This window comes from Hyperolius riggenbachi, chromosome 12, assembly GCF_040937935.1.
Source record: "Hyperolius riggenbachi isolate aHypRig1 chromosome 12, aHypRig1.pri, whole genome shotgun sequence".
Taxonomy (NCBI): domain Eukaryota; kingdom Metazoa; phylum Chordata; class Amphibia; order Anura; family Hyperoliidae; genus Hyperolius; species Hyperolius riggenbachi.
Genome location: NC_090657.1, coordinates 203879698 through 203901313, shown reverse-complemented (window position 1 = coordinate 203901313; position 21616 = coordinate 203879698). Strand labels below are relative to the sequence as shown.

General features: G+C 45.2%; 1 protein-coding gene across 2 annotated transcripts in view; it reads left to right on the top strand.

The window, feature by feature from the left end:
- ABCC3 (ATP binding cassette subfamily C member 3) overlaps positions 1–15040 on the top strand; it is a 143660-nt gene extending 128620 nt beyond the window's left edge. For both annotated transcript variants that reach the window (XM_068263109.1, XM_068263108.1), the window contains exons 25-31: positions 3123–3249; positions 3342–3443; positions 6666–6812; positions 9370–9528; positions 9652–9818; positions 13537–13731; positions 14619–15040. In XM_068263109.1, coding sequence (XP_068119210.1) covers positions 3123–3249; positions 3342–3443; positions 6666–6812; positions 9370–9528; positions 9652–9818; positions 13537–13731; positions 14619–14727 — 1006 coding nt within the window. In that variant the 3' untranslated portion in view covers positions 14728–15040. The remainder of the gene's footprint in view (positions 1–3122; positions 3250–3341; positions 3444–6665; positions 6813–9369; positions 9529–9651; positions 9819–13536; positions 13732–14618) is intronic.
- Positions 15041–21616: the final 6576 nt, after the last annotated feature.

Sequence of the window (21616 nt, the reverse complement as noted above, 5' to 3'; positions counted from 1 at the left end):
GATTTACATGTGAACACAGCCATAGAAACACATATAAAACTGATGCCAACTGTCAAAAACTGACATCCAAGCCTTCTGGACATTTTCCCCAAGCTATCCCTAAGCTACACTGCCCAGCTACAGTACACTAACACCTGCTGCCCCCACCAGTTACACTGCACTACACAACACTACACTAAACCCTGCTGCAACCACCTGCTAAGCTACACTAACCTTACACTAACCCCTGCTGCCCTACCAGCTAAGCTACACTAACTCTACACTAACCCCTGCTGCCCCACTAGCTAAGCTACACTAACATTACACTAACCACTGCTGCTCCACCAGCTAAGCTACACTAACGCTAAACTAACCACTGCTTCTCTACCAGCTAAGCTACACTAACACTACACTAACCCCTGCTGCCCTACCAGCTAAGCTACACTAACACTACACTAACCCCTGCTTCCCTTCCAGCTAAGCTACACTAACACTACACTAACCCCTGCTGCCCCACCAACTAAGCTACACTAACGCTACACTAACCACCGCTGCTCCACCAGCTAAGCTACACTAACGCTAAACTAATCACTGCTGCTCTACCAGCTAAGGTACACTAACATTACACTAACCCCTGCTGTATCCACCAGCTAAGCAACAGTAACACTACACAAACCCCTGCTGCCCCACCATCTAAGCTACAGTAACGCTAAAGTAAACACTGCTGCTCTACAAGCTAAGCTACACTAACATTACACTAACCCCTGCTGTATCCACCAGCTAAGCTACACTAACACTACACTAACCCCTGCTGCCCCACCAGCTAAGCTACACTAACCCTTACTGCATCCACCAGCTAAGCTACACTAACACTACACTAACCCCTGCTGCCCCACCAGCTAAGCTACACTACCATTACACTAACCCCTGTGTCATCCACCAGCTAAGCTACACTAACACTACACTAACCTCTGCTGCCCCACCAGCTAAGCTACAGTAACACTACACTTATGCCTGCTGCGTCCACCAGCTAAGCTACACTACACTAACCCCTGCTGCATCCTCCAGCTAAGCTACACTAACCCTACACTTACCCCTGCTGCCCCACCAGCTAAGCTACACTAACCCTACACTACCACTTTAGCACTATCTGATCTCGCCTGATCCTGCAGCTGCACTCCTCTTCCCCTCGCTCCGGTCCTGCTAAGAGATGCACTCATCTTCTCCCCCCCCCCCCCCCCCCCCCCTGCATCTGTCGATATCCCAGTACACTGCGGCCGCCTGCCACCATACAGCTCCGGGTCCTCTGTTCCTTGTGGCCTCCATATTTATTACTGTGTCCGTTAGTGTAACTCCAGTGGCGCATGTGCACCGCACATCATGCATGACTATGGTGCTCATACGCTGCTGGTGTTACAGTAAAAGGCCCAGTAATAGGGAAGGACCCGGAGCTGTATAGCAGCAGGCAGCTTCAGGAGGAGAAGAGGAGCGCGTCTATCAGCAGGACCAGAGCAAGGAGGAGAGGAGCGCAGTGGCAGGATCAGGTAAGAGTTTCCCTACGCACTCTGCACAACATTGTACCATATATTCTGAATACAATTACATATTTATTCCATGTACAGTATTTAGATCTCATGTGCACTAAACTAGGAAAGCAAATATGAAAAAGATTAAAGGTACACTAAATCTAGGGGGTGCACATGAGACCACTACCATATACTGTAAATTTGTTAATAATGCTTTATTCAAAACACATACCTTAGTGTACTGACAGCTCTGGTTTACTCTAAGATTCAATACTTACCCCGGGCTCCCTCCAGCCCCATAATCACGTCTGAGTCCCTCGCCGTCCTCCCGAGGTCTGCCGTTCAGCTGCGATCAGCTCCTGTACCTGGCTCAGTCATGTCAGTTGTGGTCTTTTGCGCATGCGCGGGACCTCCATGCATGCGCAGAAGGCCACGACTGAGGCGACTGACTACCTACAGATGTAGTCACAACTGCAGCACGTGTACATCACTTAGGCAGGCGATGTGAGATCTACCCAGAAGTCCTTTGCCATCTACCAGTAGATCGCGATCTACACAATGGGCACCCTTGATTTAAAAGGATATAAATATGGTAGCCTCCATATCCCTCTGACTTCAAGTGTCCTTGAAGTTCCATTCCCCAGTCACAGCAAGATCGTCTCCATAAAGTCCCATAACTAAGTGACCTAGGCCAGTGATCTGCAAACATGGCTCTCCAGCTGTTAAGGAACTACATGTCCCACAATGCATTGCAGGAGTCTGATAGCCACAGTCATGATTGACAGAGACAAATGCATTGTGGGACTTGTAGTTCCTTAACAGCTGGAGAGCTAAGTTTGCAGATCACTGTCCTGGGTCCATATGCCATTCACTTTTTCTCCCGAGTCTTCTCCTAGGTGTTCATACATTGTCAATCTAAGGCCTTTTAAACGACCAGCAAGCAAGAAACTATTCAAAATTTTAAAATTAAAGAGGAACTGCAGTGACAATAACGTAATAAATAAAATCGCTTATTTTTTACAGCAGTCACTTATAAATTATTTAATCAGTTTGTTCGTTGTAAAAATATTTCCTCCGATTTACACTCTGAAATGTATCGATGGTGGTGACATCTTCTGCCAGGTGATCTGTACGGAATGTTCGTTACTGAGTGTTCTGTACACAGAGGGAGATGTTGCATGCTTGGCAGTTGGAAAAAACGTTATTTGGCACAATGCAAAGATGTTCACAGATGCAAACTGTCGTGACATCACACTGTGGGAGGGGTTTCACCACAATATCACCCATACACACCCCCTGATGATCCATTGAGGAAAAAATAGATTTCTTGTGGGAAAAGTGGTATCCGCTACTGACGGTTCAATCCTTAGTTAAAGTTCCTCTTTAAAGAGAAAATTAAAAATTCTCTCTTAGTAGAAAATTCAGGAGAAAATGAAATCCTTATGGGCCCTTGTCTTGTCTCCTCCTTACGCTGTCCAGTCACATGACTCACTTGCACCTGATTATATGTACCTTCCATCTTTCTGTTTTCCTTGTGTTTAGTGTACAGCTAATGACACTTGTCTAGTTCTCGAGGCTGCAGTGACGTGTGCATCAGTGTGATGTTCTTCCTTCCAGGTGGCTGGGAATCCGGGTGGAGTTTGTTGGGAACTGCATTGTCCTGTTTGCCGCTCTGTTTGCAGTTATTGGTAGAGAAAGCCTGAGTCCCGGTTTAGTGGGGCTCTCAGTGTCCTACGCCTTGCAGGTACGTATAATAAAGAAATAAGCTTTATATTGAAAGATATGTCATTACCTTTGCCATCTCTTTTATTGCCTCTTTCGCACTTGTTCTTCTAGGTGACCATGGCGCTGAACTGGATGGTGCGGATGACCTCTGACCTGGAAACTAATATTGTGGCTGTGGAGCGAGTCAAGGAATACTCAGAGACCGAAACAGAGGTGCTTCCCTCATTGAAGCCACAATCCTTTCTATGCATTTCATAGAACATTTGATTATTTTAGAAAAGCATAAAAGTTGCAGTTGTTTTTCAAGTAAGAAAAGATAACTTTTGCTGGATCCACACCCTCCTCAGCAGTCCCCAGCTTGCCAGCTCATTCCCGCTCCCAGAAAGTGTAGGAACAGTTAGCGACATGAATTGTCTATGCATCCTGTAAAGCATTATGGAAAATGTATGCTACTGCAGCTGCACTATAGCACTACAGGATATCATTTCACTGCTGCTGCAATTCACATACTACTTAATATTCACAGCACCATCTAGTGCATACATGTCAAATTACGGCCCGCGGGCCAAATCTGGCCCTCAGAGCCATTAAATTGGTTTACCCACTTTGCATTATGTTTGGCCCACTCTAGACCTCCAGGGAAGCTATATTGGAGGTAAAGCCCTAGAACACCATGAAAGCCACACTGGGGAGGTAGGGGGAAAGCACTAAACACTAGGGAACTGTATAGGGGAGGGGCCTCTAGACACTAGGGAACTGTATAGGGAAGGGTGAACCACTAGACACCAGGGAACTGTATAGGGATCGGAGGGGGCCATTAGACACCTGGGAAGTTTATAAGGGAGGTAGGTGGCCAGTAGACATTGAGGTTGGCCCGCGACTAGGTCCCAGTGTACAATTTCGGCCCCCTTTGTATTTGAGTTTGACACTCCTGATCTAGTCGTTGAATGAAATGGGCCAGTCAGGCTGAAAGATTTGCAGAGATAATTTAGGATGCATTTTATTTTTTGTGACTCTGGCAGTGGCGTAGCAACAGAGGTTGCGACCACACCTGTGCTCTCTCTCTACCACAGTATAGCTTTTTATTGATCCTGAGCTGGTAAAAATCACTTCTATAGATGCTTTGAGTGGTAGTAATCATTGACAAGACCATCCAATCTCCTGTACACAATCGATGAACTGAAACCGTTGGAATTTTGGCAGCAGACAGACTAGGAGGCGTGCGAACTATAAATCCAAAATATTAGGCTGCCACCATCTCTGTTTATAAGGGACAGAGAAGCCCACTGACTGACTCTAAGACCTGCGGGTAAAAACGGTTAACAGGCAATTCTGGCTAATAACAACACTTCTCGGTAGCGAATCTTCAGAAAGCTAGGATTCGTTCTGTGTGGCTGAATAGAAGGTTTAGCTGGGAAATCAATAAATGATTTTAGAGTTGTTTATTAACCTTCTTGGCAGTAACTCCGAGCTGAGCTCGGGGTAAGCCGCCGCGGAGGATTTCTCAGGCCCTGCTGGGCCGACTTTCATAATTTTTTTTTTAGAACACGCAGCAAGCACTTTGCTTGCTGCGTGTTCGAGTCGATCGCCGCCGAGCTCCGCTACCCACCGCGATACAGAGCCCCCCATCATACCCCTTGTGCAGCCTGGCCAATCGCGCCAGGCTGTGCTATGGGGTGGATCGGGACTCCCTCTGACGTCACGACGTCGATGACGTCCCTCCGTTCATCGCCATGGCGACGGGGGATGCCTTGAAGGAAATCTCGTTTCGAACGGGATTTCCGGATGGGCTTGATTGCCGGCGGCGATCGGAGGGGTGGGAGGGAATCCGCAGGGAGGGGGGGAATCATGTAGCTAGCGCTAGGCTAGCTACATGATAAAAAAAAAAATTGGCTTAAAAAACCTCCCTCGGCCGCACAGCCGCAGAACAATTGACCGCCAGGAGAGTTAATAAATGCAATATAAATAATTAATATATACAGAAAATCAGTAAAAACAACAATTATAGGCAATTATAATCCAGTGTAAAAAATAAAAAAAGGGAAGAAAATAAACGAATACTTAAGTCAGGTGAAAATGTCCTTTTGTGGAAGAAAATGGCTAAGTCCTTGGTTTCAGAGTCAGGGGACTCAGCGTCAAAGACCAAACAGGATGGATGCCAGCATGTCCTCAAGCAAGCTGGCAATTATGTAATCCAGATTGATGCTTCAAAGTGGAGGACATGGATTCTGGGTCCTCTGCCCTGTTTATACTGCTGACACAGTAAGGAGGAGTGAGGACGGGGACCACACACCCCTTGGAACCTGAGATTAGCCATCCCCCTTCTCATGGAGACAGAAAACCATATCTAAACTATATATAGCTTCCCTCTAATGAGGTAGCATTTGGGGAATTTTTGATTCCTTACAGGTACACTTGGTACTTAATGGTTCTTTAGTTCTGTACTTTGGAACTGTTTTAATGGTTTTGTGATTTTTCATCTCCTCTTCCTCAACACGGCACATATTTCTGTATCGCTGTACATTATATATGTTGTAGCTGCAGAGGGATTTTCTTTACATCTGTAGAATACCCAAGCAGCTCGGGGTGACCCAAAACTACTAGGAAAGAATAGGGGACTAAAAGAGACCGAAAAGCCCTCGTACTAAAAAACCCATCGCTCAGTTTAGTTTGCCTTCTTAGAACAGAAGGTATTTGCAATAATTCAGCTTTAAAGGACTACTGTAGGGGTAAAAAGAGATGAACTTACCTGGGGCTTCTAATGGTCCCCCGCAGACATCCTGTGCCCGCACAGCCACTCACCGATGCTCCGGGCCCCGCCTCTGGTTCACTTCTGGAATTTGTAACTTTAAAGTCGGAAAACCACTGAGCCTGCGTGGCTGCGCCCTCGCTCCCGCTGACATCACCAGGAGTGTACTGCGCAGGCTCAGTACAGTCTGCGCCTGGGAGCAAGGACACGGCCCCGCAGGCTCAGTGGTTTTTCGACTTCAAAGTCGGAAATTGCAGAAGTGAACCGCATACGGGGACAGGAGCATCGGTGAGTGGCTGCGCGGGCACAGGACATCTGCAGGGGATCATTAGAAGCCCTAGGTACGTTTTTTTTTTTTTTTCCTACCCCGCTACAGTAGTCCTTTAAGTGAGCAACGGTGGTCTCCCACATTGCAACACTAATGAATATGCAAATTATCTCTTTATGCCCCTGAAGTCAGGTTTACATCCAGAACCGTTGATGTTTAGCAAGCCCATAGCTTATAAAATGTACAGAGCCACATCAACCCAACATGCAGACAGCCTGTTTCAGACTGTTCGTCCTCCTCTGTGCATGGCAGGGATTGACTCTATGGGATAGGGGCTTGGACCAGAACAGCAGAATACCCACGCAGCTCAGGGTGACCCAAAACTACTGTGTGACTTGGCTGAGTTTCTTATCTCCAGGCCCCATGGACGATACCAGACAAGACACCTCCAGAAGGTTGGCCAAGTAGAGGAGAAGTTGAGATGTTGAACTACGCTGTCCGCTATAGGCCTGGTTTGGATTTGGTGCTGAAGGACCTCAGCCTCAAAGTTAAAGGAGGAGAAAAGGTAAAGCTTTATATACCTTTAAGTGATCTTCCCACCCCGGTTATCCCTGGACCTCCCAGATGTGCAGGTCACTGTTAACCACACTACCATTCGCCCTACCTCTCAAGCCTGCTGTCTGGGTGTCACCCTGGACTCTGCACTCTCCTTCACTCCCCACATCCAAAACCTCACAAAGTCCTGCAACTTCCACCTTCGTAACATTTGTAAGATGCGCCTTTTCCTGACCTCTGCCACAACCAAACTCCTCATCCATGCCCTCATAATTTCCCGCCTCGACTACTGCAATGACCTTCTGTCTGGTCTCCCTATGACCCGAATAGCCCCACTGCAGTCCATCATGAATGCGGCAGCCAGAATTATCCACTTCTCTCATCGCTCCACCAGGGCGGCTCCCCTCCGTGAATCCCTCCACTGGCTTCCTATCCAGTCCAGAATCAGATTAAAGATATTGTGTCTGACCTACAAATCCGTCCACAAAACCTGTCCAACCTACATTTCTGATCTTATTCAGAGATACACACCTAGCCGCTCACTCCGCTCCTCCAATGAACTTCGCCTGACCGTCCCCCGCATCACCCAAGACTTCTCAAGAGCTGCTCCAACACTATGGAACTCCCTACCTCCACCCATTAGGGCAGCCCCCTCCTTCAACACCTTCAAGAAGGCCCTCAAAACTCACCTTTTCACTCTGGCCTACCACCCCTCACAAGTGCTCTAAACCCACAGCTGAACTCTGGTCCCCTACCATTCGTGTCCTTACCTCTCCCACTAGATTGTAAGCCTTTGGGCAGGGTCCTCCTCCTTTTGTGTCCTACCTGATCATGCACCTCCATTACTGTAAACCCATGCTATGCATCTGAGTGAACCTAACTTGCCTAATCTCCATGCTCCCCTCCAGTGACTAAGCATTACCTTGTACTCATACTGTGCTGCATGATCTGGTCTTTCTTGTATTCAGGTATTGTCATTTTGCTGTATGTCACCCCTAAATATTGTCTGTAACCTAAACTAATGTCCAGCACTGCGTAATATGTTGGCGCTTTATAAATACAATAAATAATAATAATACCGCATATGTAATTGATAAACATTTTAGTTCTATTTTCAGTGCTGGTTTATCTACAGCTCTGTTATAAAATGAGGTTCTGAACAGAAATGTGGTGTGCTTTTAATGCTGTACTGATTTTAGCTGTGGTTCTACAATATTGCCCTGTGATTCAAATGGTTTACATTAAGAGATTACTTGTTGCTAGTCTGTTCTGAGTATTGGTAGCATTGCTGATGTGATATGTACGGTGCAAACATACAATTCCAGCTCGGAAGAGAAGGGAGAATGGGATAGAAAAAGAACCCAATGGGAACACTTTAGCGGCATCTTGTGAAACTGCACCTACTGTAGCTAGTTTATTATCAGTATAGGCTGTATGGATGACATGAACTGTGCCCCATGTTGCATCCCACAAGCTGCCAAGTGCATGCCGTGTCACTCTGCATGGCATCCCCAGCCATACCTCCCATAAAAACCAAGACAATGGGTGCGTGGATTTATCGGCCATGCCCTCCCTTTGGTGTAGTGAAGAAGATGGTGTACGTAGCAGGTTGCACCCACGATCTCTGAGAAGGTGTTGAATGATGTCACCTGTGATATTTGTGTGTGAGGGGGGGGGGGGGGAGTTGTGATGTTTAGCTCACTTTGGTAGGACATCACAGCATATATGGGTTTCAACATACCAGCCAGGGTTATAATATAAGGTTTGCTTGTTATCCAAACAATGTCCATAACAACAAAAAATACACCACACTGGATGTTCCGCAGGGTATGTAGTTGCACACACATATACAGCCTTCTGCTTCTGTACCAACCATATCTCAGGTTATCTTTAGGGTCACTGCATGCCACCCCTGATACGATCTGCCAGCCTCACTGGCTCTTGAGTGGCACTCTACCGCGGGCCTAATGGCCATCCTTAGACATTCACTTATCCGGTCCTCTCCTGGGTTTCCATTACTGCAGTCCAAATCCTTCCAGGACCTCAGCAGCTACTGTACTGCACACAGATTTATTAGCCTCTCTGCTGCACAGCCCCTCAGGAGCCTCCTTGCTCCACACACAGCCCACTGTATACCGAGAGCTGCAGCCACTTATGAGCTGATTAACCCTCCCTCTGCCGGACTCTGGTCTGGGCTTGGGCTTCTCCCAATACATGCTGATCCAGTATCCCAAACAAATCTGAATGAAGCGGAGTTGCTAACTTGCAGCAACCACCATCATTATCTGGGATTTTTCTCTCCAAACCCAGACCAGAGCCAAGCAGACATCTGCCCTGAACCTCACACACCGTAGAATATTTGGGAGTTTTGGTGGAGGTATATCTTGTTTGCTTACTGGGTAGGAGCATCTGTAGATAATGACCATCAGTTTTAAGCAGGAATAGATTTTTAGCAGTGAGGAAAGGTCAGAACTTCTATTCTAACCTCTACCACCCACTATTGCTGGGTGGTAACATTGGCTGGAAGTAGATGGTCTTGTCAATCATTGTCTACATCGATTTTTCAGATTGGAATTGTGGGAAGGACCGGAGCTGGGAAGTCTTCCATGACTCTCTGCCTTTTTAGAATTCTGGAGGCCGCTGAGGGAATTATCAAGATTGATGATGTGAATATCGCTGAGATTGGGCTACATGACCTTCGATCTATGCTCACCATCATCCCACAGGTACGTCAGTGGTGGCCTCTGGCCAATACATCAATATTCTGCTAGTTAGCTGACTGTTGTGAGTCTTCTATTAGTCTGCAGTTGTTTTCTCTGACATTGTGTGCTTGTTTCCTCTCTCTGTAGGACCCGGTGCTTTTCTCAGGGACCCTCAGAATGAACCTTGACCCGTTTGATAAATATTCTGAAAACGATATCTGGACAGCGTTGGAGTTATCAAATTTAAAGAAGTTTGTAACCAGCCTGCCTGAGAAACTGGAATACGAGTGTTCAGAAGGGGGAGAAAATTTGAGGTATGTAGACTTCCATTGTCAAAGCAGATAGTTGTATGAAGTGTACTTTGTATCTACAGGGATGGACTTTTTTAAGAAAGGTTATGCTAGCACTGACAAACTGCAATCTATAAAAAAAAAAAATTAGAATTGAAAAATTGTCAGTTGTAACTTTGTTCCCTGTTGCTGCAAATCGTGGTTACAAAATTAAAGCGGATCCGAGATGAAAAACTAACTATAACAAGTAACTTGTCAATATATCTTATCTAAAGTTTAGATAGTTTACACAGCAGATCTAGCTGCAAACAGCTTTAATAGAATATGATTATTTCTTCCTGTGATACAATGACAGCAGCCATGTTCTGTTTGTAAACATTACACAGAGGTAGGCTTATCTGCATCTTCAGCACTCAGCCTGTGAAAAAAACCTAATCCCTCCCTCCTCCCCTCTGCCTCTGAAATCTCTGGCTAGTAATACCTCCCCCTCCTCCTGCCCAGACGGAGCTCCCATGAGCCCTTGCTACTGTCTGAAAATGCCAAGGCTCTCTGAAATGCTGTGGGAGAGGCTTGTTTAGTTTATAGGGAATTAGAGTATTAAAACAAAATAAGTATTTGGCTTGAGGAATGCCCTATAAACTGTAGGAAATAAACACAATTATGCAATGAGTAAATGTTCATCTCGGATCCACTTTAAAGTGGGATTGCCAGCCATAAAATCAATTACCATTAACTTTCTACTTTGTGTTTATTTGGTAGTCTACATGTAGTCTGCATTGCAAGCATTCCAATATAATCATAAATATTTCTGCTGTAATGAATCTTATCTTAGTCAGCCTGGCTCTATTTTGGCTCATTGCTGGTTAGAGGGAAGCTTGTTATCTCCTCCCCCACACTCCTGTTCCTCACTGATTGGCTGAGGGCAGTTCAGTGTGGCAGGAGGCTGAGAAGGGAAATACACCTCACCCCTCTGCAAAAGCTGCTGAAATACTATCTATGGTGCGCTCAGATGTGTTTACAAAGCAAGCTAGATATGACAGTGCAGTTTCTATAGAGCTCAGTGGGGAAGAGGGCTGGCAATGTATACACCATTTCAGGCAGGAGAAACAGAAACAAAAAGAGTAAAGGAGGAAATTACATCAGAATTGGCTTCAGTCAGAGGCAGTTAAAAAATGCCTGGGACAGTTTTCTCTATACTTACCATATAACATTCACTGAAATCAAAACGTGGACAGTACAATACATGTGTTATGTAATTACAACATGTATATCTACATATATATCTGGGTTTTTTCTCTCCCAGAGTAGTATGGCTGTCACTGCTGCTTTAAGAACATTTTTAGATGTTTACAGAACTTAATTTAATCACTTCGCATCCAGACCTTGTTTTCCCCTTATTGACCAGAGCAGTTTTGACACTTTAGCGGTGTCCCTTTTTAATCAGCAATAACTTCATCTGTACTTGTGCCACTTAAATTATCTATATATCGTTTTTTTCAAGACAAACTAAGCTTTCATTGGGGGTATTTGGTACGAAGTAAAATGTTCCTCTCTATGCATTTTAATGGAAAAAAGTGGGGAAATTTTTAAAAAATGCATAGTTTCTCAATTTTGACCAATTCCTATTTGGAAATAAAAAGTGCGATTGACATAAAAACTGTGCCGCCAGTTAGTCGCCCCAGTATAGATATCCAGATGTGTCCCCAGTATCACCGCCTCCCCCAGTATAGCCAGATGTGTCCCCAATATCAGCCCCCCTAACATAGCCACATGTGTCCCCTGCGTTTGACAGCCCCAGAATAGATTGACAAACACACCCAGGAATAGTGCCCCTCTTTATAGCCATATGTGTCCCCGGATCAGGATTAACCCCATTATGGCCAGATGTACCCCAGGATTAGTGCTGCCCCCCATTATAGCCAAAAGTGCCCCCAGTATATGATTACTGCCCCCCCCCCCCCCAGTTGCCCAGATGCACCAAATTAGTAAATCCCCACCCTCCACTTAGTCAATTAGATGCCCCCCAACAAATCTGTAACCCCCCTTTTATTTATCATACCACACCCCCAGGATCGATAGCCAGTGCCCCCCCCCCCCCCATGAGGCAGCCCCCTCCGTGCAGAAATCCTAAAAAAAAATCCAACAGCAAGCAGCCTCACTCAGCTACCTCGTTCTTGCGACTGTCCTGAAGCCCGATCCTCTGTTCTCCGCTCTGCAGTCAGCCGCATTTTTTTTTTACTATTTGTGCGCCGAGGGGGACAGATGAAGGATCGCTGCAGTTCACTACTGCAGCGATCATTCATGGGAGGGGGGTGGACTAATTGGCCAAAAGGGAACATGTTACCTTCCACCAATTAGTATTGCAGCTGACAGTGCTCTAAAGCGCACCCGATCGTGCACAGCAGGGCTGCAAGGAGGTCAGTATATCTACGTGACTGTGGCTTGGAGGGTGCCACAGCTGACGTAGATATACTGTAGTGGTGGGGAAAGTGGTTAAAAAAAATTCCAATAAATTTTTATTGACTTTAATCACATCATACATATAAATAGGCTGCTGTAAAGTCGCAGAAATGTAGGTACAGAACAGAAACAAAAGCTTAGAATCGGCGAGTAAACCAAAGTTGAACCGAGTAAAACATGCACGTTTACATAAACCACTAATACCGTAATAGAATTTAAGTCGTCAACACATCATAAAGGAACAAATCTCTATCTAGAAAACCTAAAACCAGCTTGTGGCTTGCCAGGCTGCTCCTTGCCCACTAAAGGTGGCCACCAACTATACAATTTGCCGACCAATCGTTTACAACGATTATTCATATGAACGACAGGAAATGATCGTTTAAGGCCACTAACGGACAAAATCTGATTAGATTAATGGAATCAATCTGATTTTTGGATCGATTTCATCAATCTGATCTGATCAGATTGGTTAGGAGATATTTGTCCATTAGTGGCCCCAAACGTTAATTTCTAATTGCTCATATGAATAATCGCAAATTGTATCGTTAGTGGCCACCTTAAGAAGTTTTTGGCAAGGGTTGGGTAGGAACAAAGGGAATCTATCTCATCAGTGGATCGCTCTTCAGCATAGAGGGGCCACCCTGCTCAGTCATTGGAGGTTCTACCCCACACACCATCCTGCCTCCTTACAACCCTCTATGCTGCAGAGCGATCCACTGATGAGATAGATTCCCTTTGTTCCTACCCAACCCTTGCCAAAAACTATCTATGATACCTTCACACACTGGGCATCCTATGGGAGGGGAGCTTCAGAGATTCCATTGGGCTAAATTGAGTTCCATTGTTAGGTTATAAGTTGTAGAAGTCAAGTGAATAAGTTATGTAAGGAGTGGAGTCTGTAGCCCAGAGAGCCAGCAATAATTGGCAAGCAGCACATATTACATGAATGGGGTTTTTTTTTGGGGGGGGGGCGAATGTTGCGAAGAAACGGAAATAAAAAAAAACAGCTGGATAGTGTACTGGGTAAGGCTGTAGCCTTTGATGTAGAATTTAAGCCCTAGACCATATGTAAAACGGTGAGCAATCTTTGGGCAAGGCTCCATGGTCGCCCGTGGTGCTTGCCCTAGTGACTGTAGCCCTGAAACGCTTTGAGTCTGCCATGAAATAGCGCGTTATAAATGTTCTGTGTCTAGCCTGGAAGCAATGTATATTCACACATTCATGTAAGTCTGTGAGTATTTGGGCAGTTTATGGACTGTAAGGGCTGTCTGTGTTGCAGCGTGGGCCAGCGTCAGCTCGTATGTTTGGCGCGCGCTCTGCTCCGGAAGACTCGCATCCTTGTGCTGGATGAAGCCACCGCCGCCATTGATCTGGAAACGGACGATCTCATACAGATGACCATCAGGACGCAGTTTGAGGACTGTACTGTTCTGACTATTGCACATCGCCTGAATACCATCATGGATTACACAAGGTACATGTTCCATCAACTCGCTTTTATTGTTATATGGACTTTGGACTGTGGGAAACATGTCATTTACAGCAGGGCTTTTCAACCTGTGGTATACGTACCACCAATGGTACTTTGCTTTTGGCCAGGTGATACACTCCAAGTTTGACTGCCACTTAATTGCCTGCCTGCTGCCTTGTCCTGGTCCCTTCCTGTTTCCACAAAGTTTGGCTACCCCTTGCTCACCTCTCACTGTGCTGCCCTGCAAAATAATTCAAACCTCAGATCAGCAGTGAGGAGACAGCCAGGTGAATGGTGCACAGTGATGGCGGGTGTACTTCAAATACAGGAAGTGACATCACTGGTAGTGATGGCACGGATTGGCCAGGCAGCGCACGGGGTCTGGGGGGGGCGGCCGTGGCGCGACGGATCGGCGGGTAGCGGCGGCGATCGCATTGCACACGTAGCTAGCAAAGTGCTAGCTGCGTGTAGCAAAAAAAAAAAAAAATTATGCAAATCGGCCCAGCGGGGCCTGAGCGGTGCCTTCCGGCGGCATACCGCCAGGAAGGTTAAAGGACTACTATCACAAAAATTGTAAAATTTTAAATACATGTACTACCTACTGTAAGTGACAGCAAGATGGGAGAAAAGTAATTTATGCCTCATTTTACTGTGGAAGAAATATACTTCTTATTTGTATGTGTTTACATGTTGGGAATAATGCAAGCAGGAAGCTGTAGGTTGCTAAGAAGAAATAATAATTCATTGGTGCGGTAGTTTATTTTTTTTTCCTGTATTTTGTCATAAAAAAAAAAAGCTATTTTTGCTATTTTTGCAAAAGTTTTTGAAGCAAAATAAAATCTTAAAAAAACCCTGTAAAAATCTCATATGTACGCTTTGTCTTCTTCTAGGGTTCTCGTTCTGGACAAGGGGAAAATTGCTGAATTTGACACACCCTCCAATCTCATAGCATCAAGAGGAATATTTTATGGAATGGCCAAAGATGCTGGACTAGCTTAAACTCATTTTTTACATATATATATTTGTGAGATTTATGTTACAGACCGTCACTCATTTTTTATTTTATTTTTACAAGTCCATTATGTACATAAGACCTGGAAAACCAGTTTCTATTAGACTGATCTCTGCACTCCATTGCGGGAAGGAAAAAAAAAAAAACATTTTTTAAAGGGATTTTTAAAAAAAACAAAAACTGAAAGACAACATATCTATTTTGGCCAAAGAAAACTATTTAAATTGTACAAATACGGTATACATCCTTCTGATCCACTTGCAACAGGAGGAAATAAATTATATGCATTTTTTTTTTTAATTTGGTGTTTTGGTTTACAGATGATTGGTTTCAATATCAAGAAAACGGACAAATCTGAAGAGTAAAGTTGGTGGTAAACGTTTTGGATGAAGTGATTGGTTTCAGTCACATCTGATGATTGGAGGAAGTGATTGGTTCTAGTCACATCTGATGATTGGAGGAAGTGATTGGTTCTAGTCACATCTGATGATTGGAGGAAGTGATTGGTTATAGTCACATCTGATGATAGAAGGAAGTGATTGGTTTCAGTCACATCTGGTGATTGGAGGAAGTGATTGGTTTCAGTCACATCTGATGATTGGAGGAAGTGATTGGTTATAGTCACATCTGATGATAGAAGGAAGTGATTGGTTTCAGTCACATCTGGTGATTGGAGGAAGTGATTGGTTTCAGTCATATCTGATGAATAGAGGAAGTGATTGGTTTCAGTCACATCTGATGATTGGAGGAAGTGATTGGTTCTAGTCACATCTGATGATTGGAGGAAGTGATAGGTTTTAGTCACATCTGATGATCAAAGGAAGTGATGGGTATAGTCACATCTGATGATTGGAGGAAGTGATTGGTTATAGTCACATCTGATGATAGGAGGAAGCGATTGGTTTCAGTCACATCTGGTGATTGGAGGAAGTGATTGGTTCTAGTCACATCTGATGATTAGAGGAAGTGATTGGTTCTAGTCACATCTGATGATTGGAGGAAGTGATAGGTTCTAGTCACATCTGATGATTGGAGGAAGTGATTGGTTTCAGTCACATCTGATGATTGGAGGAAGTGATTGGTTTCAGTCACATCTGATGATTGGAGGAAGTGATTGGTTTCAGTCACATCTGATGATTGGAGGAAGTGATTGGTTTTAGTCACATCTGATGATTGGAGGAAGTGATTGGTTTTAGTCACATCTGATGATTGGAGAAAGTGATTGGTTCTAGTCACATCTGATAATTGGAGGAAGGGATTGGTTTCACTCACATCTGGTGATTGGAGGAAGTGATTGGTTCTAGTCACATCTGATGATCGGAGGAAGTGATTGGTTCTAGTCACATCTGATGATTGGAGGACGTGATTGGTACTAGTCACATCTGATGATTGGAGGAAGTGATTGGTTCTAGTCACATCTGATGATTGGAGGAAGTGATTGGTTCTAGTCACATCTGATGATTGGAGGAAGTGATTGGTTATAGTCACATCTGATGATAGGAGGAAGCGATTGGTTTCAGTCACATCTGGTGATTGGAGGAAGTGATTGGTTTCAGTCATATCTGATGAATAGAGGAAGTGATTGGTTTCAGTCACATCTGATGATTGGAGGAAGTGATTGGTTCTAGTCACATCTGATGATTGGAGGAAGTGATAGGTTTTAGTCACATCTGATGATCAGAGGAAGTGATTGGTTATAGTCACATCTGATGATTGGAGGAAGTGATTGGTTTCAGTCACATCTGATGATTGGAGGAAGTGATTGGTTTCAGTCACATCTGATGATTGGAGGAAGTGATTGGTTCTAGTCACATCTGATGATTAGAGGAAGTGATTGGTTCTAGTCACATCTGATGATTGGAGGAAGTGATAGGTTCTAGTCACATCTGATGATTGGAGGAAGTGATTGGTTTCAGTCACATCTGATGATTGGAGGAAGTGATTGGTTTCAGTCACATCTGATGATTGGAGGAAGTGATTGGTTTCAGTCACATCTGATGATTGGAGGAAGTGATTGGTTTTAGTCACATCTGATGATTGGAGGAAGTGATTGGTTTTAGTCACATCTGATGATTGGAGGAAGTGATTGGTTCTAGTCACATCTGATAATTGGAGGAAGGGATTGGTTTCACTCACATCTGGTGATTGGAGGAAGTGATTGGTTCTAGTCACATCTGATGATCGGAGGAAGTGATTGGTTCTAGTCACATCTGATGATTGGAGGACGTGATTGGTACTAGTCACATCTGATGATTGGAGGAAGTGATTGGTTCTAGTCACATCTGATGATTAGAGTAAGTGATTGGTTTTAGTCACATCTGATGATTTGAGGAAGTGATTGGTTCTAGTCACATCTGATGATTGGAGGAAGTGATTGGTTTCAGTCACATCTGATAAATAGAGGAAGTGATTGGTTCTAGTCACATCTGATGATTGGAGGAAGTGATTGGTTTCAGTCACATCTGATAAATAGAGGAAGTGATTGGTTTTAGTCACATCTGATGATTGGAGGAAGTGATTGGTTTCAGTCACATCTGATGATTGGAGGAAGTGATTGGTTTCAGTCACATCTGATGATTGGAGGAAGTGATTGGTTTTAGTCACATCTGATGATGTGGATTCTGAGTGGTGTATGGCAACTATCTGGAGTATCAGTCGTTTACTCTGGACTGGACTGGATTTATTCATTGTCTGGTGGCAAACCGCTACATCTTTGACCTATGTCATATCAGACAATAGCAGGGGCAGCCAAAACACAGGGGAATTGTTTGCAGATAGTGCCCTGCCCCAGCGCTGTAAGATGCCACCTCCATGCCAAGGTCCCTGTGAGTTGCAGTGAATGGGGGGGGGGGGGGGGCTGGCCTGGTCTCTCCGGTCACAGTGGACTTATACTTATTCACACCAGAGCCAGATCATCCACAAGGCAATTGCCTATTGCCTGGAGAAATTATAGGAGCCTGGTGAATGGTATCCCCACAAAATCTTACTGAAAATAAAGCCAGGTGACCATCAGCAGTGGGCAAGAACTTCTATCTTGCCTAGGGCCTCATCTCATCGTAATCCTTTTATGATTCACACTTCATGGTTATCACTAGTGTTATACCACCAACAAACTGGTATAGTGGTATAGTATGAACCGGAGTGGCAGTATATGGAGGGGAGCAGAGGAAGGTGTGCTAGCATTGTGGCAGAGCTGTGGAGGGAGGTAGTACTGTGACTATATGGTGGGGGAGGGGCTATAATGGAGCAGTGTGGCAGAGCTGTGGAGGGAGGTAGTACTGTGACTATATGGTGGGGGAGGGGCTATAATGGAGCAGTGTGGCAGAGCTGTGGAGGGAGGTAGTACTGTGACTATATGGTGGGGGAGGGGCTATAATGGAGCAGTGTGGCAGAGCTGTGGAGGGAGGTAGTACTGTGACTATATGGTGGGGGAGGGGCTATAATGGAGCAGTGTGGCAGAGCTGTGGAGGGAGGTAGTACTGTGACTATATGGTGGGGGAGGGGCTATAATAGAGCATTGTGGCAGAGCTGTGGAGGGAGGTAGTACTGTGACTATATGGTGGGGGAGGGGCTATAATGGAGCAGTGTGGCAGAGCTGTGGAGGGAGGTAGTACTGTGACTATATGGTGGGGGAGGGGCTATAATGGAGCAGTGTGGCAGAGCTGTGGAGGGAGGTAGTACTGTGACTATATGGTGGGGGAGGGGCTATAATGGAGCAGTGTGGCAGAGCTGTGGAGGGAGGTAGTACTGTGACTATATGGTGGGGGAGGGGCTATAATGGAGCAGTGTGGCAGAGCTGTGGAGGGAGGTAGTACTGTGACTATATGGTGGGGGAGGGGCTATAATGGAGCAGTGTGGCAGAGCTGTGGAGGGAGGTAGTACTGTGACTATATGGTGGGGGAGGGGCTATAATGGAGCAGTGTGGCAGAGCTGTGGAGGGAGGTAGTACTGTGACGATATGGTGGGGGAGGTGCTATAATGGAGCAGTGTGGCAGAGCTGTGGAGGGAGGTAGTACTGTGACGATATGGTGGGGGAGGTGCTATAATGAAGCAGTGTTTGGGGGGTGTACATGGCTAGACCAGGAGGCAATACTTAGGGATGGCTATACTGCAATGGAGCAGTATTGGGGTATGTATGTGGTTATACTTGAGGTGAGGGCTATAGTAGTGAAAAGTAGGCATGGAGAAAGATGCAATGGGTAAAAAAAATCTGCCATTCTACAAATGTCTATGTCTAATGCTGGATACACACGGTGCGTTCGTGCACTCGATTTTTCCGTCGATTCGTTTATTTCCAACATGTCCGATTTGGATTTCGATGGATCGTTAGGTCGATTCGGCATACTTTGCATGCGAATCGACCTAGCGATCCATCGAAATCCAAATCGGACATGTTGGAAATAAACGAATCAACGGGAATCGACGGGAAAATCGAGTGCACGAACGCACCGTGTGTATCCAGCATTACAGTAGCCGAGCGACAGACAGGAGCTGATGACCAGTTTACCATTCGCTGTATAAAATATCAGCTGCCAACTGAGCAGGTCTTTGATTGAGTCATTGTCACTTCCCTTTCATATTGAGCAGAAATGTATATACTGTATTAATTAAATGTTGACATTGGGCTGCAGCACCTTGCAATGTCTGATATGACCCAGGCCATGAACAGTGGCCACCTAATCGATGTGCTGAGACCCAGAGGTACCGGCCAATATTCTGGCAACCTCACATTGAACTTCTTAAGTGCGGCTCACACAATTGGCTAACCATTGCCAGGTTTGCTGGATCTCTTGTGCCTTCCCATCATCCTCGGCTCAGGGGAGCCTCAGTAAATCTGGTGTGATTAGATGATGATGATAATTCCAACTTGCATGCAGATTAGATGCATCTTGGAACTGGACCAGTCAAATGCATTTTCTTCCAATTTTTAATGACCCAATCCCTAGCGGCATACAATTTGCATCAAATTTGCATGTAGGCCAGAATTCTTAACATAGCATTGACCGCCTAGTCATGAGGCTAGCCCAGGAAATCCTTTGCAGACAATCCAAGCCTGCCGCCAGGGAGGGGATAGATGTGTGGCAAGATCATACTCCACCATGATGACCTATTCATCCTATATATGAAAGTACAAGAGAGACTAGCCATGAATAGCAGCATTCACAAGCCAGGCTCTGGTCACACTGCAGCAGCTGGAAGCCACCCCCCATGTCTCAGGTAAAGCTGGCCATATACATGCAGATTCCATCACTTTCAGGCTGGGGTCACACTTGGCAAAATAGCATGCGGTTTGTGGCGTCGCACTCGCTATTAAAGCCAATGGCCTGCTCAGGAATCTGAATTTTCTTGCACTTGTTTTTGCTCTGATTCTGCATGACACGCTCATTCCCAATTACAATATGTTTCGCCGCAGTACACAAAGTCGTGGACAGAAAAACACGATCAGAAATGTGTTTGCAGAATGCCAAAAACACGAAATCAGAAAAAAAAACATGCAGGAAAGTGTGACACTTGCTGAAATCGCATGTGTTTTGGAGCAAGGGAAGAACCCTGCACCATTGTGGTTGTAATAGAAGTCAATAGCCCACCTAAAGTGTAACGGTTTGGCATAAAATCAAAAATCAATTCTTTAATTTCATCTGGTAAACAAGTAATAAGGATGCTAACCAGGCAATCCAAAAGTTAAAATCACTATTACTTTACTTGTTGATAAATGACCATTCCCCAGTTTACCTGACACTTATTTGGTACACACAAAATTTGGTAAACAAAAAGGAAGTTGCAGGGCATGCTGGGTTGTCCTTTTTTTGCTTCTCTACTTCCCCCTCAGACTTGCAGCCTGATTGACTGAAGCCTCTTTCCCTCCTGTTTCCCCTCCCACACTGTTCCTCTCTGATTGGCCAATGTTTCTCATGCTGAGGCAATGCACTTTCTATAGTGGAGGGCGGGCAATGCATACACAATCAGGCAGAGGAGTAAGGGAGGAAACGACATCAGGATTGGCTTCAAAATAGCCACACTTAAAATGAGAAATGCTAAGAAGGATTTTCTTTTTTTTTTTTACTGTAGAAAAATCACTAAAATCAAAACGTGGACAGTGCAATACATATGTAAGTAGAGCAAGTATTTATCTACTTATATATATGTTTTTCTTTTTTTTGTCTGAGATAGTGTGGCTGACAGCTCCTCTTTACCTTCAGCTTCACAGAAGCAATTATGTTCTAATCCACTACTGACTCGTCTCCAGATACAGATCTGACACCCCTTGGTTTACTATTGTTTATAAATATTTCCTCTTTGTCGGCAGTCTGTACACTATACAGCAGGGTTAAGGTGCGTACACACGCACTACGACAATGAACGACAGGTCCGTCAGACCCTCCCGCTGGGTGGGCATCTCCAGCGACAGTAGTGTGTGTGTACAGTCCGTCTGCAGACTGATAAGGCTGTTTCTGAACGATCCGCTCAGCGGGAGGGTCTGATGGACCCGTCGTTCATTGCCGTAGTGCGTGTGTACGCACCTTTATTGTCAGGCCCGCCATCAGAATTTATAATCTATTGTGGACCCCATACAAACTACATGTTAAGGTTTCCCTTGGGCCCCCCCTGCAAGGTAACATTTTTGCCCTTCCAATCTAGGCTTAGTGCTGTATTACTATCTGTACGCCCTGATGGCTGTCCTGGCCAGTTCCCCCTGCCTTGTCCTCAACCCTCCAAACTCCCCAACATGATCATTACCTACCTGCCGGTAATCTGCATGCCATATTTGTGATGTTATCAAGGCCGGATTTAAACTTTTTCTGCCCCTATGCCAAGTGTGTTGTGACTCCCCTTCCTTATGCAGCAGTGCCCCTCCCATTCTATGTGCAGCCCCCT